Raw genomic sequence first — 17,509 nt, 5'->3', positions numbered from 1 at the left:
ACACCCCAGGATACGGTCACTTAATTAATCATTATATCCTATAGGAAAAAGTCATTTATATTCTCTATGCTATTATTTTAAAACTTGATCTTTTTCAAGTAATAGGGAGACTTTTTCAGGTCACGATGTCTTGTATTTAGTTGTTAACATGACTCATGTGCACATAAATAGCTGAGAGTGGATTTTTGTGTTCTTTTTTTGCCAACAACCACATCCTTTTTAAAATAAAACATATGCTTTATAGATCACCCTAGCGTATAGCTCTTGAATGAAATTTATCTTCGAGGAATTTTCAGTTTTTCTTAATGAACTTAAGTCATTGTTTTGAAGTGAAACAGTGGATCTGAATGTATTCATTTGTAAATATCCTTGATTTTATATTTTGCAAGAAGCGATTGCTCAGAATGGAGTTTCATATAAGAGGTCTGAAGTAGAGAAGGAATTTTTATTATGGATGTGTTATGGTAACCACAGTGGAAAAACTTTACTCTGTTGGACTTTGATACTTGCAAAGTAATAAATAAAAATGATTTATCTGGATATAATCCCTGGAAATACTATGCATGATTTTAAACCTAAACGCTGTCACTGGCATGACTGGCTTAGATGCCTCCTTCTAACTTAGGGCTAGTATTTATTGTTTTGTATAAATGATATTAATAGAAGAAATCCCTAAGTCCAAAGGATAATACAATGGGCTGATAAATGTACAGTAAGCTTTGCACAAATGAAATGTAACTGTTGTTATTAATATCATACACCTATTGTAGAAGCCAATATGTTTGAGAAATAAAACTGCCTAAACTGTATGAAATTTCACCCTGTTATTTCTCCCTAAAGAGAATAACAATTACATGAAGGTCATATATACATTATATTCATTTATAATGAAGGTCGTATACACATTAAATGTATTTATTTATACATTATATTTATTTATAATGAAGGTTGTATATACATTAAATTTATAATATATATTTATTATATATATTTATATATTTATAATATATATTTATAATATATATTATATTTACATTATATTTATTTATATTTATTCATATACATTATATATACATTATACATTAAGGTCAAATATACATTATATTTGGGGAGAAAATGACTATGAAAAACTATCAGTTTATTTTGCTTTTTTTTTAACCTGTGGACTTAGATATATTACAACAAAAAGTAACTTTTTCATTATGCTGATTACTTTTGGCTACTGAAAATGAAAAGATAAGGTTAGCGTGGTCAAATATTTCTCTGAGGGAGCAGGGGGGCAAACTGAATATCTTTCAAATCATCAGGGTGGTAATGCAGGCAAGTAAAAGCACTTCGCTTTGATTTTCTTCTAGTCTCATTGAATAACAAAACTTGCAAGAAAATGGAAAAGAAGGTGATATGTCATTAATACTCAGTTTGCAGTCTATGCAGTCTCTGTGCCTGGGTTGGCAATAACATAAATATCAAATTCTTATATATTACTCTGTGCTCAGACACTGTTCTAAACTAATATATACTAAATCATTTAATGCTCACAACAACTCTAGGCAAACAGTTTAATTAATCAATTCCATTTATGAGGAAACCGAGAGGCACAGAGGTTAAACAATGTGACCTGAAAAATGTGAACTGAAAAACTGTAGTCATTTTCTATTCCAAGTTTGGATTAATTTTTAACAAAATAGTATCTTTTAAATTGTTTCTAAGCTTCATTTGTATCATGAATAAATGTGTCCCGTTTTCCCCCACAGGTTGTATGTTTGAAAAGGGCCCTAGGCAGTTTTATGATGACACCTGTGTTGTCCCAGAGAAATTTGATGGTAGGTGTTTCATCATGTTTCATGTTTTGACTTATGAAGGAGGGAGTGGAGGGAGCACTCTCGCCTTTCCTGAGTAGAGTCGACCCCCCTACTTAAGGATTTCAGGGCACATCATTTATGATGCACTCAAGTCTAGCTAAACTTTACCTCTTATAAATTCTCTCTTTCCTATCCCATTAGGAGGCTTTTTTCTTTTCTCCTATGAGAGATCACGTTTTTAGAGCTATAACCAGAGTATGGTTCTGGCTGAGCTTTGTGTAGAGTAAAAGGGGTCTTCCCAACGCCTTGCTGAGCACATGCAGCTTGTTGTTTGAGATTTATTGAAAGCTGATCCCATAATTAACAAAGCAGAACAGAAAGCATGCCACTGTGGATGCACAGATGACTAATGCAGCCTCTTTCCTTTTATTGTTCACGAAAAGATGCATTATGGAACACAGGAACAGCATAGCTGCCCATTTACTTAGTGATTGCTAGCCTTTTTTTTTTTTTTTTCCCCCTGGAAAGAAACGCCACTAATGTGGCATTACTTTGTAATTGCTTAAAATGGAGTTAGGAGAGCATTACCTTTTTAATATCCCTCACTGTTGCTGTGATAAAGTTCCAGATGTTGGAACAGGGTGTCAAGTTAGATAGAATCTTCTTTTCTTGACAAGGGTGGCAGAAGTCAGCATCTACAAGGAAGCTTGGGTAAAAGTGAACAGTTAATTGATTTAGTGGTTCTTCAGAGTGGTCTCCATATTTCCTGCTTTGATTGTTTAACAGGAAACGAGCAGGAGCCCTCTGATTAGCTGATTGCACAAACTTTGGGGATCATAGCTGTAATGACTTGGTAGCTCTCAGAAGTTTTTAATTGTCATTATTTAAACAGTAAATTGCGTGTTCAGATTGCTTCTCATTCTCTAATTAGTTGCCTGAAGACTACTCTGTTCCCAAGGTTTGTGCTACTCTTATATTTCCCAGAAGGAAAAATATGTTTGCAAGATCTGCTTCCTTAACCTCCCTTTAAATTGCTAAATTTATTTGAGGTCACAGGGTTAAACTCCAATAGGGGTCTTTTTTTTTTTTGTCCTTGTTCTGTAGTAGATGTTTGCTTTAAGCTCTGGGCTTCAGAGGTGTGAACTATTCTGTTTAGCAGCATTAGCAGAACGTCACACTTTCAATGTACAGTTTTTCCTCTTGAGAAAAAGCATAAAGCCCGACTTCTTGGAATGGCCTCCATCAGTTTCCTTATTCATACTGAGCTTAACATTTTAAGAATTTGTGATAATTCGTATGGGTTTATAATGAAGAAAAATTGCTTATGAATGTACCCAGGATTATTATATAATCTAACAGGCCAAAGTTACACTAATGTTTTAGCGCTGTGAGCTGTCTTGATGATTTACTCCCTTTGACTTTTAAAACCTCCTAAATTTTAGACTAAGGAAACATTTTGGGAAGATATTATTAGTCTTACATTTTGTAAGGATAGTGAACAAGAAAAAAGAAAATCAGTTTTTTTTTTTTTTTTCATTGTACAAGGTCAGTATGATGTCACATTTATAGGTAGGAGTAATCCAGAGATTATAAAATTTGACAGTGTTTCACTCTGTCTGCATAATTTTTCAGTTACCTCCCTAAAAAATTTTGTAAATCTCAGGAGGAAAAACTGCAATAAATAAAACTGTCATTGAAATCAATATGAAGAGACACTCCTGTATTATCTAGCTTAGCTCAAAACAACATAATGCTTTTTAGCAGCATTTGACTGAATAAATTTATATTTTGGCTTAGGTTTTTTAAGTGTTCATTCTGTAATTACTTTAGAGCCATATTTTTGTCTACTGATCAAAGCAGAGTTTTAAAAAGTTGTGATTTAGTCTGTATTATAATTCACACTTTGTGTGAACAGATCAGATTGAATATATTCTGTCTTCATTGTTTAAGAGAGGAATGTCATGCATAAACAATGATACACTTTTAGGTCCCCAGTTTTAGGTCCACTCCCAATGTGACCACTTCCACATACTTTTGAAATGGCTGGAGATAGAAGTAGATAGTCAGTAGCCATGCAAAGGAAGACTTTTCTTTTTTCTTTTGTTCGTTGTTGGTTCTTCCCCCGCCCATAAAACCCAAGGTAATTGACCAGATTTGCACCACAAGCATTGAAGGACTAACACCTTTAATGTTATAACCTATTTAATAGAATTTTATACTATAAATGTATACCAAATAAATGTAATACAAACAAATCTTGTTTAAAATGGAGATTGACAGGTAGCTCTAGCATAAATGTTTTAAAGTGGGTTGTTGGAAAAAGAATAGCAAGCTGGATTCATGTGAGTGAATTACAAACAAAGAATTAAGAAAAATGAGAGACAGTTTTAATTTACTGCTTCTGAAAAATTACTAGTGCCAGTATGAACAATGGCACAATTTTAATCCAGGATGCCTTGAATTGACAGCAAGATTTTTCTAATATATATATAAAGTGCAGATTACTTCAGAGTTTAAGTTATTCTTAAATTTACTTGGAAATATCTCCATTAAAATTTTCAAATTTGTCATGTGCAGTCAAAGGTATTTACATTTGTAATTTGAAGAATTTAATTTGCATAAATAAAATTTCTGCAACTTAAAATTGCCTACCACCTCTTCACTGTTGCTTAGAGGTGTGAATAATGGTATTAACAGTAAAACCAACAAAGTATTATTAGATACTATGGTTCTAAAGAAATCAATGAAAAGGAAAGATAGTTATACAAGTTTTTATGAGTAAATGATATCCATGAATTTATTCTGTACCTGTGTGCATTTATATTGACCCTTATATGTAGTTGTTTGTAAGTTTGTACAGATTCCTGGTTTATGTTCAACTGTTCTAACTCTTTTAAATCTCTATTTAATGGTAATATATTTCTTAATAACTCCTAAAGTGGGTTTTATAGTTCAGTGACTGGAGTAATATAAATGCTATGTCAATGTCATAATGTTGTTAATGATAGAAACTTTCAAAAATTTTAATTTAGGTGACATCAAACAAGAGCCAGGAATGTATCGGGAAGGACCCACATACCAGCGACGGGGATCTCTGCAGCTCTGGCAGTTTTTGGTAGCTCTTCTGGATGACCCTTCAAACTCTCATTTTATTGCCTGGACTGGGCGAGGCATGGAATTTAAACTGATTGAGCCTGAAGAGGTTAGTTTAGTAGATTTTAGTTTAAAATTTTATATATAATAGAAAGATTTGATTATTATGCCAAAATGTATTTTTTTAATGTTACAGCTTTGGGAAAACTTTTTTTTTTTTTTTTTTAAAGATTTATTTATTTATTTATTTATACAAGTACTGGGTACAGTCAGGAGCACGGTATGGTGAGAGAATTCACCAGAGCCAGAGCGGGGAACAGAACAGGCAGACCGACAAAATACACTGCTGAGGGGAGCAGTGGGCATGGCAGGAGAAGTCTGCGCGCCGTGTGGGACCCTTGCTGGTGGCCAGGGATTGAACCGGTGCTACAACCAGTGCTAGAGGCTACGGCCAGCTTTGCAGCCCAGCACTCAACCGCTGCACCACCAGGGGAGGCCCAGGAAAACTTTCTGATTTAGAAGGTGGACCCAAAAAAAGCAAGTGAATATTTACTGTAAAACATGAATGTATTTTGTGCTTGTTCCAATTGAATGCCATCCTATAGAACTGATATTGAAGAAAATCAGTTAGAGCATCATTATTCAAGAAGGCAGGACTTGGGAAGTCTCAAAAGGAGCGTCTAATTTGGGGGGTGTTCTGTGGTCTTTTGGGGGGGTAGGGGATGTCTTTCTGAAGCTCACTGAGATTTGGGTGTGCAGAGAATTGTTCTTGTGAGTTGGCAGTTATTTGGATAGTATAGCTTTGTCTTAAGACATTAGAAGAGGAACATTTAGAGACTCAAGTCTTGTGCAGGAAAGCATGGGGGAGAATAAGGGCATGCAAGGGCCACAGTGGAAAATTCTCACTCCTTAAGTGCTTCTTAGGAGACACAGCGCTACTTGTGTTTCCTCAAGGAAACAATGCTTTTCCTTTGATTGTTGGTGACATTTCTCTTAAGTTACCTCGGCTGTGTACCCTCCATTAGAAGTTAAGGATGAAGTTTAAAATGTCACCATAAGACATAAGAAAATACTCGAATGAGGACTTTGGTTAAAGATGATATAGATAAGTGGAACACACTTTCAACCAACTGTTCAACTCTCTCTCTCTCTCTGCCCCATGCATATACAAATGGATTATTTTCATGAAGAATTTCTTGGTTGAATTTGTATTCTTTGAAGATTTAGGGCTACTTTTGTTGCTGTGGCATAGCCCACCAAAGGCATTTTGAGCCTCTTTAATGATAACTGTCATATGAAATGTCTGTCTTATTAAAAGGTGCTTTATCTGTTACTATTAAAACTTATTTTATTTCTTATTAACCAAGAAAGCTATGTAAGACTTTCATGTAACATGCTTATGATTAATCATCTCACCTATAGCATATAAACACATCAGAAGAGTAGAAAATTCAATAAAAATTTCCTCACCATTTTTGAATCCAAAGTGATTAGTTTCATGTATACTGAACATCTATAACCTAAGCTAATGAGCCTATACATCTTAAATTTTCTGCTCTATTAAACCATGTATTCAATAATAATTAGATAATATGCCTAATTTGATATGCAGAAGATAAAATAACTACTTATTAAGATATTAAAGACTGATTCAAATATATATTAAAAGAAGTATGAAATAAGAGGAGTTGGTTAGTATAATTAACTCTCTTCCAGGTTATGGCAATATGCCAGTAGCACTAGAGAAAGCGATCTCCCTTGGCCCACAACACACACACACACACACACACACACACACACAAAATGGCTCAATATCAGAATTTGAAATTATCCATTATCTTTCATGGGCAAAATGCCTGGGTGATTGAATTTTGTAGTATGTCTAAAACTTAATTTGCCTGTCAAAGGAAATTAGTTTTTATGTAGATATACTTAAATGATGTAAGTGAAAGAACCACAAAAATGTGAAGCACTAACAAATTGGACTAGAAACACTTAAAGTAAAGTAATTTAAAAGCCCTTTAACAGGAGGGGAATGTGTACTCTTCACATCGAGAAAGATGTTGATAATCACTGCAAGAATTGGTTTATGCTTGAACTGAGTACATTCAACAGGAATTTATATAAAACAGTTATTTCCCTCCATCTGTGATTAAAATGAAGTTGAGGAGAAGCAGATTTTTTTCTTATTTTTACCATATATTCATTAAGACAGAGAAAACCATTGAATGTCAGTAATTATTGATCCACTCAGAAGAGTAAAAATACTCAGCAAGTGATGAGGTTCTTTACATAGCAGTGGGTGACTCTGTTATGACCATATTTAAATAAGTAGAAACTTAGCCAGGTGACCATAATTTCATAAAATTCTGAATTTCTGTGATTTTAAATGCCGGAAGACATACAGTTACATCTATCTCATAGACCAAACTGACATTTAGACATCTTTTCTGCAGCAGATTCATAAACTAACAAAGGACTGTATAATGTGAAATCAGTAAACCATTTCCAGATAGTAAGTTACTCAAAGGCAATTGTGCAATAAGCAGTAAAAAAGTCTATGACCTTTGTTCAAAATGAAACCTCCATTTCTGATTGCTGCATTGCTCACAGTTGCAGTTGCTTTCCTCAGGCCGTGACTACTGTTTAAGTCTCCTCTTTGGAAAACATGTGGAATTATTCTAGCCTTAGTGACTCACTGTCACTGTCCTCTGTCTACTATTTAGCTGCTCATGAAAGGTGGTTCTGAAGCCATCCTCGTTGGAATTGCTCTTCCACTGGTGATTCAACTTGCAGCTTAAAATGATACTTCATGAGATTTCAGACCTGCACTCTTTGTCTGCTCAGTCTGTTTGGATAACTATAGCAATCACATAAGCTCCAATATTTCTCATTTTGATATATTTGAGATGAGAGATTATTAAAGCATGCATCCTAGGGAACAATGATTAGCATAGTAAAGCATCTATAGGACTAAGTGTAGAAGTCTTGATGATATTCAAATTTGTTGAGCTAGAAGCGTTACCAAGAAGTCAGACCGTGATTATGCTTCCAGGGTTTACTGTTGCATATTCAAGCATGACTTAAAAATAAGTTGAATAATACTTGCACTAATTACATTTTTCCATTTAATTCATGTGACAATAAGGGTGAATGCTTTAGTGCTTTGTTCTTTTCCCTCTCCTCACTAATAGCCAAAGTTTTTGTTTGAAGCAGTCTTCCTAAGGAAATAAGTGCCATCATCTCACTCATGCCATATTGGAAATTGTGCTTTTGCTCTTAGTGGTGGGGGTATAGTGTTGATTGGTGGGCCCTGTGGGAGGACTGGATGGGCTTTCTTAGTTGGGAGAGCTCACGTATCCTAGAAATCATTTATGTTATCTCTAAATTTTAAGTTTCAATTTTTTTATTGCTATAAGAACACTTAACATGAGGCCTACTCTTAATGTTTTAAGTGTGCAGTACTGTATGGCTAAGCACATTGCTGTACAACAAATTTCTAGAACATTCATCATCTTCATTACCATGTCTGTAATCTCATCTGCATCTCATAGGCATATTAGCGTGTCCCACTTCCCTCAGCTTTATGAAAAATGTAACACTGAAACAGTTCTAAGAATAAATTTTATTGTTTTAAAATATTTACTAACACCCAGAGTGCTGAGTAGCATCAGAAGCGTCAAACTCTTTATGGTATTAAAAAGTCATTTTTCCTCTCCCAGAGACTTCCACAAAGAAATGTTTTACTTTCTAGGTACATCCTGTTGAGTTCCTCTAGTAAGGAACCATTTATAAGTGAATAAGTATTCACAAGCTGTTGTTTACTTTAAGAAGATATTAGGAATTTATCTTCACATCCATTTAGGTTGCTATGTCTATTAAAGAAAATTCACCTGATGTCCATTATTATGCTTTTAATGACATTTTGTTTGGAGAGAATTACCATTGTTCCTTATTGCCATTCTCTAATTTCGCTATTGCTCAGGACATTTCCATTAAAATGAAGTTTATCTTTGGTAAATTAAGATGTACCTGCCACTGTGACTGTCTGCTTGGATGTATAATCATGTCCCTGTTACATCACCTCTCTGCTCTTTAAAAAGAGTTCTGATGCATGTGACTAAATTATACTGTATCTGAGTTCAGGGGATACAAATTAGTGGGAGAGAAAATAGCAAGAATCCGTATTTTTAAAGAGAAAAAAAAAAAAACAGGAAAAAGGTTGTTGCTAATAACGTAGAGAGAGACAGAATGATCTCTTGGAAAAACATTCTATTTTCGTAATGTGACGTAGCAACAACTTAGAATTTCATGGAAATAAAAAGCACTAACCTTATTAGATAATGCTTTCTTGGGGATGCGTAGGTATATGTGGCCTCTGCAGTTTCTGTGCAAGTAATAAAGAGTGGAAATGAATGAGAACGTGCCTTTGCTAGGATGACAAGAGCACGGTATATTGTTCAATATAATGCTTCAGCTAGCCAGGCTGGTGACGAGAGCAGTGTACATATACTGTGAGGAAGGAGGTTTTCTTAAGGTTCTGTTGAAGAACTCTCTCTTTGCCAGATAAGTTCTTTCTCCAAAGTCATGTTATAAAAAACCCTGAGATTTTCACAGAACAACAAAGTGGACATTCTACTTCAGAGATTTTTGTTTGTGGACTCATATACATGGTGACCTTTTCCACTTCCTTCTTATTTTTAGCATCCAATTACTGTTCTCTAAATGAATGCTTAATTCCCCAGTTTAGTATCAGCTACACTTTTACCCTAATGCTGCTTCAGGCAATAAAAATTATTTGCAGTTGAGTTGTTTAATTTGTATACCCGTTTCCTCTGCTGTGCACACTGTGCCACTGTGTTCACTCTTATTTAGTGTCAAGTGAGATTTCTTTTTCTTTCCTTTATCGTAACCTCCAAAAGCACCTTTATAACAGTGCTCACTAAGCTGTTCTTGATCTATAGTTTTTATCTGAAAAGCTAAGGAGAAAAACAGACATTGTGTCTCAGAATGGGAAACTTGCCTCATTTTGGTGAATTGCAGCCTGTTCTTTCTCACTGTAAACACAGTCCCTTATTTCCATTTAATTTTGTATCCAAAACAATAGCGACAAAGAATTCTATTGTGATGTTTCAGAAGGATCACTGCACGCCTGGTTTAAAAAGCAAACCAGGACACAGGAAATTCAGATCATGACAGCTTTTGCCATTTATGTCTTTGATTTGGATTTCTTGGGAGGGTTTGAAAGTTATTAATTAATTAACTAATTTTTATGAAATATCTTGATAAGTTAACACTTAATTCTGTTTCGGTGGCAGGTGGCCCGGCGTTGGGGCATTCAGAAAAACAGGCCAGCTATGAACTATGACAAACTTAGCCGTTCACTCCGCTATTATTATGAGAAAGGAATCATGCAAAAGGTGAGAAGTTAATACAGCATTAAAATTCATTGAAATGTTGCACATTAATCTGAACGTTATACTTTAAAAGCCATATATCTTTCCATTGCTGAAGCGAGGTTTTCACTCACTTTAACATATGCTTAGCTCTTGGTTTTGGTATTAGAAGCCTTCTATTTATAAATTCATGGGCATTATCGACAAATGTATAATATTATACACAAAGTGGTAGACTTTCTGGAAGTCTCGACTTTGCTGTGTTCGTCAAAAAAGTTTGTTTCAGTGCTGATAATGTATGTATATCTCTCCAGAAGAAGTTGATACTCTGCTTCATTCTCCCCAGTTGCATAATTTTGAAGTGCTTTTGCTGATAGGCTCTAATACTAACTGAATTTGGACTGACTTTTTTAGATTCTTAGTACATTTAGAACATATCTTATTCATTCTTAAAAACAATTTTTTCCTCGCCTGAAATCTTGCCTGATAATATATTACCTAACAGCTTACCTTAAAAACATTTATGAAATCAATATTTGATCTTATTTTGTTGGTAGAATGAAGTTAAACATATCTTACATTACTTCAAATGAGTTTCCCTTAATATTTACAAGTAGCTTTTGAAAAAAGAATGAGATAAAAAAAATGTGTTAAGCTTAGTACAAAATGTGAGTATTTTGAGCAAGGTAATGACTAAAGATAAAACATTTGGATATTTGTTGTGTCCTTCCCCCTTGCTTGCATGTTCAATTAATTGCCTTGACTGTGAAATAAGTTATGATTTATCCATTGTGAAACTTACAGTTTTATTATGCAACCTTTGTTCGTTTGGGAGAACCTGAACATATATATTGCACATTGTGGCATATTTATATGTCATCACAGTTATGCCAAGAAAAACTAGATCTGTTGTTGTGTGAAACTTACTTGAACAGAGACAAATGACTTCGTTGAGCTTCCTAGACTATAGGGAATCGGTGCTCTTGGAGTTGTCCAGTTCAGAAGTTAGATGGAACTTTAAAAAAAAAGAAGTAAAGAAAAAGTTAAAATGTTTAAGATCTTTTTTCTTTTTTCATTTTTGCAGGGTTTTTTTTTTTTTTTTTTTTTTTTTAGTTTTTGCTATTTTTTTTCTTACATCATTGTTCATATTTGTACCACATTGATTTCTCCCCTCAGGTGTGGTCCTCATAATTCTCCCACCACCAAGGTACCCATGATCCATCACCAAAGTCCCTTTTGCTCTTCCCTGCCCTGTTGTGACCTGACTCCCTCCCCTACCCCTGCTGTATGCCTCAGATCTATAGTTTATCTGCATGTTTTGCCTTTTTCCTCACCCTTTGCTCAGTTTCCCTGTTAGAATGTCCAAGATCTTTAAAAGTTAGGGTTGAATTATATTCTCAATTGCTAATCATTTACCATGTGTGCTTCCTGTCAAACGTGGGGTCATTTTAATTCCTCTATTTCTCTCATCCTCCACTTTTATTTGTAACCAAATCCTTTCAAATTCATCCCAGTGCCTTCATTATCCTCTCCCTAATTCCAGAAAAACAAGTGGGCTGGCGCTGGGAACACTGCCTGTTTCCCTGGGCAGTGTTCTGCTGCAGTAAAAGAAAATGTACTCAGAATTTAGTTTTACATGCTAGTTTCTCACTGGAGTCTCTTACCACATTCTTCTGGTAAATAGTGATGCTCTTACCTCATAATGTTGTGTTATTATTTGAAACAGTTTACTTGAGACTCTTGCATTGTACCTGGCACAATAAAAGGCATGCTTAATTCACCTCATGCCCTGAAGCCAGTAGAAATGAAGGCATCTTTGACTGGTCTGTTTTGAACATTGAGTCTCTTATTAAAGGGAGCATTCACAAAGGGTAAAAACTTATTTCAAGAGCTCTAAACAGCTTTGAGACAAGTGTTTGATAGGGTCTCTCTAGGATGCCAGCCCTAGTCTTATATATTCTCAAAGGTGCTAATGCTCAGTGCTTTTTCTTCCTATTGTCACCACTTCAGGTTTCCATTTATCCAGTCACCCCATACCCCTTTTGTTAATCTCTTATTCTGACAAATTAATAAAATAAGATGCTATCAAATAATCAATAATGGCACAGATGCTGAAAACAACAAAAAATAATAAGATGCCTCACAATTGTCTCTATTAGACTATAATTGCCAAAGGAAACTATTCACTTCTCAACTAATACCAGATCGCAAAATGCTATATACATGTAGATCTTTTGGGGTTTCACTATAATGTAAGGAGGGGCAGTTTTTTTAATGATATAACATGCAGAGATTATAGTCCGCTTGTAAGTAGCACAATGATCAAGGCCTTTCGTAATTTTTATAGCCATAAAAAATTTCTCGTGTTCCACGCACATTTGAGCCATTCTACTTGCTGTTCTTTGACACACCTGTTACTCCCTCATTGCTTCACTCCTACTGTTCACTCTTTTAGAAAGTATTGCTTCTATCATCAGCATTTTATCATATGTACCATTCTAATGGCTAAGTTAATTCTTGTTTTGTTGTTCAGAAGAGTATTGCTCAATCCTTTAAAACAAATATGTAGAATTATGTATTTTAATGTGTAGGGAAAGATATTTTTATGACCTCACTTGTTTATAAACTTGACACTATGTGTGCATATCATGTGTATAAAAGAAAATTAGATGAGATTAGACAATTTTAAAAATAACCAAGTGGATCTAAAAACGTAAAAAAAATGATCATTTCAGTGGTTATGAAAGAAATAAATGGTGAAGTAGTGCTTGTTATAATTATAGACCATGCATGTATACTTCTATTTAAAATTTATAAAGTATTCAAAAAGTATATACCAATATTTTAATAGTGGTTATTTCTGGGTGATATAATGATAGATTATTTTGCTTATTTGTTTAATCTGTCATCCTAAATTTTCCTTCAAATTATCCCTGTACTACTTTGGACACTTTAAAGGTTAAAACATATTTAAATATCTAGTCTTGTAAAAGCACAGTTCAAAAGATACCACCTTGTTTAATTATGATTTGTCTCTCCCATAAATTTCATGTTTTATTTATCTGTAATTTGGGTATAGATAATGTAAAGCATTTTTTATATTATGATTGTATTACTGATAATGGAAGACTTTATTTCCCTTGGCTGGTTATCAGCCCTTGCTCAAAACTCTGTGGCATTTAACCTAGTCCAATAAATATAGTAGTAACCCTAAGAATGTTTATTCAAAAGAATAATAGAAGGAAGTAATGAGTCAAAGCAAAATGCTTACAAGATTTTATACTCTTGATAGCATGTTATACATTTTAATCCCCCATGGTGATTTATCAAGTCATTTCTAATTATAACCAATAACAACAGGAGGCTGGACAAAAAAGCTCCTATAGCCTAAAACAAATACCCCTTTCTCCACAGCCCCCCAAAAAACAAAGCAGGTTATAAAATGCTCAGAGGTGTGTAGGCCATGTTTTTCCCTGCAGATGCTTAAGACATAAGGGGAAAAAAGGAAAACTAGTATTTAGTATCTTTGTCTCTGTTATTATATATCTTTATTTTTATGGTTCTTTTACCATTTCATCTTTTACAAATTTCCTTTGTATAAAGGGCTACAGTGAAAAACTTTATGCTAGGCCCTGCTGTCTGCCACTCCCTATGTTGGAGACTTCCATGGCAGCATTACAGCAGGCCTTCCAAGGAACTATTGCATTCTGTTTCACAAAGGTGATTTGAGGGCAGTTTCAGAAATGTATCCACAGTGATAAAAACTCCATGTTGACGGTTTTCAAATCTAAGAATACTGAGATTATTTGGAGATTCTAAATTCATTTCTCCTTCAGGGTAAAAGAATCCAGGGCATAAATATTCTAAATCTGGGTCCATAGCAGCAGTGTTCATGGTAGTTACTCCTTTTTTTCCAAACATATATCGATAGTTTAGAAGCCATGAACACACGATTCCCCTACATTACAAAGTAACCAGCAGTGCATTTTTGATACACAGGAAATCAAAGTGTTGAGTAGATTTCACCTTTCTAAACTTACTGAACTCTACACACACAGACACACACACAGAGAAAGTTTCTATCAAAGTTAGCACAAAGAATTGTATTCATCCACAACCTTCCTCATTTTCAGAGAACCTTGATAATTGTCTTTTTAATGACACTGGAGGGGAGAGGGTCATAGTTGTTTCTCTCAATGTTTATAATATCCTAGAGAAACATTTCTCTTCAAAATTTAAGTTTGGGTCCTATCATTCCCTACAAATTATGCTATTTCTTTATTTCAGGCAGCTGTCACATTGCTCTTTCTCATTTCCTCCCTATGCATTGTGTATTCCAAATTCCTTTCACTTTTTTACACCTCTTACTTCAATTTGACACTTTACACACATCCTTAACTTCTGTCTAATGCATTTTGCCTTCATTTTTAAAAGTGATGTATCCAGGATAATGCTGTCCTCTTGATCCATCTTTCATTTAAATAAGGCGATGTGTCTTTTTTTTCCCTAAGATGAGAATACACAGTGCCAAAACAAAAACAAAGCAAAACAAAACAAAAAAATGGTTCACACTGTGAATCAGTGAATCACTAGTCTAGCCTTATTAGGGACAAAGCACATTTTTCTTTCAAGGTTTGAAAGTTTATTTTTACAACAGTTTAAAAAATGTACTATTAAGAGAGAGATACTACATCTTAAAGGATCCTCTTTTTGCAAGTATAGATATCATCTAAAAGAAATCAATGGATGATTTCTTTTCCATAGATGACATTGTAAGTTTACCTTTCTATTAAAACAAGAAAACTTCTAAGTTTATTAACTGCATCTGGAATGAATGTAGTGTAATTAGTGCTCAAACATCAACATTTTGCATTTCCTCCATTGAACTGTCATTTAGTCTACAAAGTAAGGCTCGTGCGTGTGTGCTCACGTATATTTGCTAATATTTAATTGTTTTGTCTTCAGCTTTCTATCTTTTCTGCTATATTAAATCATGTTTTTGGTTTTTTCTTTCCCTGTCCATCCCCATCTGGGGATGGCGAGGATGGCTTTTTCTCTTCTATATTATCATCAGGTGGCTGGAGAGAGATATGTCTACAAATTTGTGTGTGACCCGGAAGCCCTCTTCTCCATGGCCTTTCCAGATAACCAGCGCCCACTGCTGAAGACGGACATGGAGCGTCACATCAATGAAGAGGACACGGTGCCTCTGTCTCACTTTGACGAGAGCATGGCCTACATGCCAGAAGGGGGCTGCTGCAACCCTCACCCCTACAATGAAGGCTACGTGTACTGACACGGTGACAGTCAAGCAGGACCTCCCCGCGCTTTCCCTCTTTTTTGCAAGATGCAGAGAATCTCTGAATTCTCGCCAATCTCTGTTTTATTTTTGTTGTTTGTATTTTATTTTTAAATAATAATACACAAAAAGGGGCTTTTCCTGTTGCATTATTCTATGGTCTGCCATGGACTGCGCACTTTATTTGAGGGTGGGTGGGAGTAATCTAAACATTATTCTGTATAACAGGAAAATAATGGGTGAGTGGGCGGGGGGACGTGGGGATTAATTTTTACTTAGACATGGGATGGGATCCTACAGGTTTTAAGTATGATGAAGCTATATCATGTTTATTTGATTTCCTAACATAAGAAAATGTTCATTTTCTCTGGATATCTATGGTACAGTTAATTCACATTGTGTAAATATCCACTTGGAGACTATTTGCCTTGGGCATTTTCCCCTATCATTTTTGACTCTGCAAGGTGTACAAAAAAAAATACTGTAAATGGCAGTTTAATTGTTAGAAATGACTTTTGCACCTCATGTAAAAAGGTATTTAGAGGTTGCATTCGCCGTTTTTGTTTTGTTTTGCTTTATAAATGACTCACAGAAGATAACCATAAAATGGCTAATTCTCTCTGTAGTTGAGTAATCACCATGACTGTAGGTGAAGGGCACAATTTTGGACTCTGGCTCCAAACTGAGTCTCAGGCCAGTAGCGTTACATGTATTTGGTGGCCACCTTGCTGTTTAGGTACAAATCATACTGTCTTAAAATTTTTGAAGCCCAATTCAGTTTAATATTGCTCTGTCATGATCCTTGGAGATTTTTGTTTAAATGTTAAGTCTGGGATCACAATGAAGCAAAAAATATCTGTCTCCTTTCACTTCCTTCAGTACATAATCCCGTTATTTAATCAATAAGAATTAACTGTACTAAATCACATACCACGCTGTTCTAGATACAGCAAGCACTCCTTAAGAAAAATATCCAATACACTAAATAGGTACTATAGTAATTTTTAGACATGGTACCCATTGATATGCATTTAAACCTTTTACTGCTGTGTTATGTTGATAACATATATAAATATTAGATAATGCTAATGCTTCTGCTGCTGTCTTTTCTGTAATATTCTCTTTCATGCTGAATTTACTATGACCATTTATAAGCAATGCAGTTAACTACAGATAGCATTTCAGGACAAAATAGATGACTTGATCCATTTATTGCTTAAAAAATAGCTTACGCCATGCTATGCTATAAGCAGCTTTTATGCACACTGACAAATGAAGAGTAAGCTTCAGCTTGCTAAGGGAAACTGTGGAAACTTTTGTAACTTTTGGCAAAATGGAAAATTGCAAACTGTCAAAGAATCTGAGAAGTTGCTGTATGACATAGTGCTGGCACTGATACTATCCATCATCTTGTTTTGGACACTCGTGTAAATGTGACTGGATTGTTTGAAAGAAGATTTAAAGATTTAAAGTTTCAAGGTTTTTGTTTTGTTTTGTTTTGCATTGGAGAAAATATTGAAAGCAGAATATGTTGGTTCCATCTACTGGAAAAAAAAACTTAAGTAAATGGTGTTATAGAATCTCTGAATAGCTTGCTGGATGATTCAAGCAAGAAATGTGAATTTTGCTCAATCAATCAATATCCCAGAGCAATAACATTTTGTTAGGGTCTCTAGTAAAATGTTAAAAGAAAACCCTGAACACAAAGATAAAATCAAATCAGCCTATAAAAGGATTTTATGATGAGCACAGGAAAGATTGTAAAAGATGATCTCCCAGCTACCCATTTTCCGACAGGACATATCATAACTCATTTCTATAAACAGTTATTGGCAAACCCACATACTGTAATCAATACCATTCACATTAATCCTACAAAAATATTCTATTATCAACATGTATGTATAACCTGTGATTTC

The 17,509-nt window shown here is 34.6% G+C and overlaps 1 protein-coding gene across 1 annotated transcript in view; it reads left to right on the top strand.

The window, feature by feature from the left end:
* The window catches only part of ETV1 (ETS variant transcription factor 1), an 89,707-nt gene extending 72,441 nt beyond the window's left edge, over positions 1 to 17,266 (top strand). Inside the window, 4 exon segments of the mRNA XM_054692400.1 lie at positions 1,755 to 1,823; positions 4,835 to 5,004; positions 10,214 to 10,315; positions 15,366 to 17,266. Of these exon segments, the coding sequence (XP_054548375.1) occupies positions 1,755 to 1,823; positions 4,835 to 5,004; positions 10,214 to 10,315; positions 15,366 to 15,587 (563 nt within the window). The 3' untranslated portion in view covers positions 15,588 to 17,266.
* The last annotated feature ends 243 nt before the right edge of the window (positions 17,267 to 17,509 follow it).

This window comes from Talpa occidentalis, unplaced genomic scaffold (genome assembly GCF_014898055.3).
Source record: "Talpa occidentalis isolate TD23 unplaced genomic scaffold, MPIMG_talOcc4v2.1, whole genome shotgun sequence".
NCBI classification, from domain to species: Eukaryota; Metazoa; Chordata; class Mammalia; order Eulipotyphla; family Talpidae; genus Talpa; species Talpa occidentalis.
Note: the sequence above shows the minus strand (reverse complement) of the source record. Positions and strands in the feature narration are given on the sequence as shown.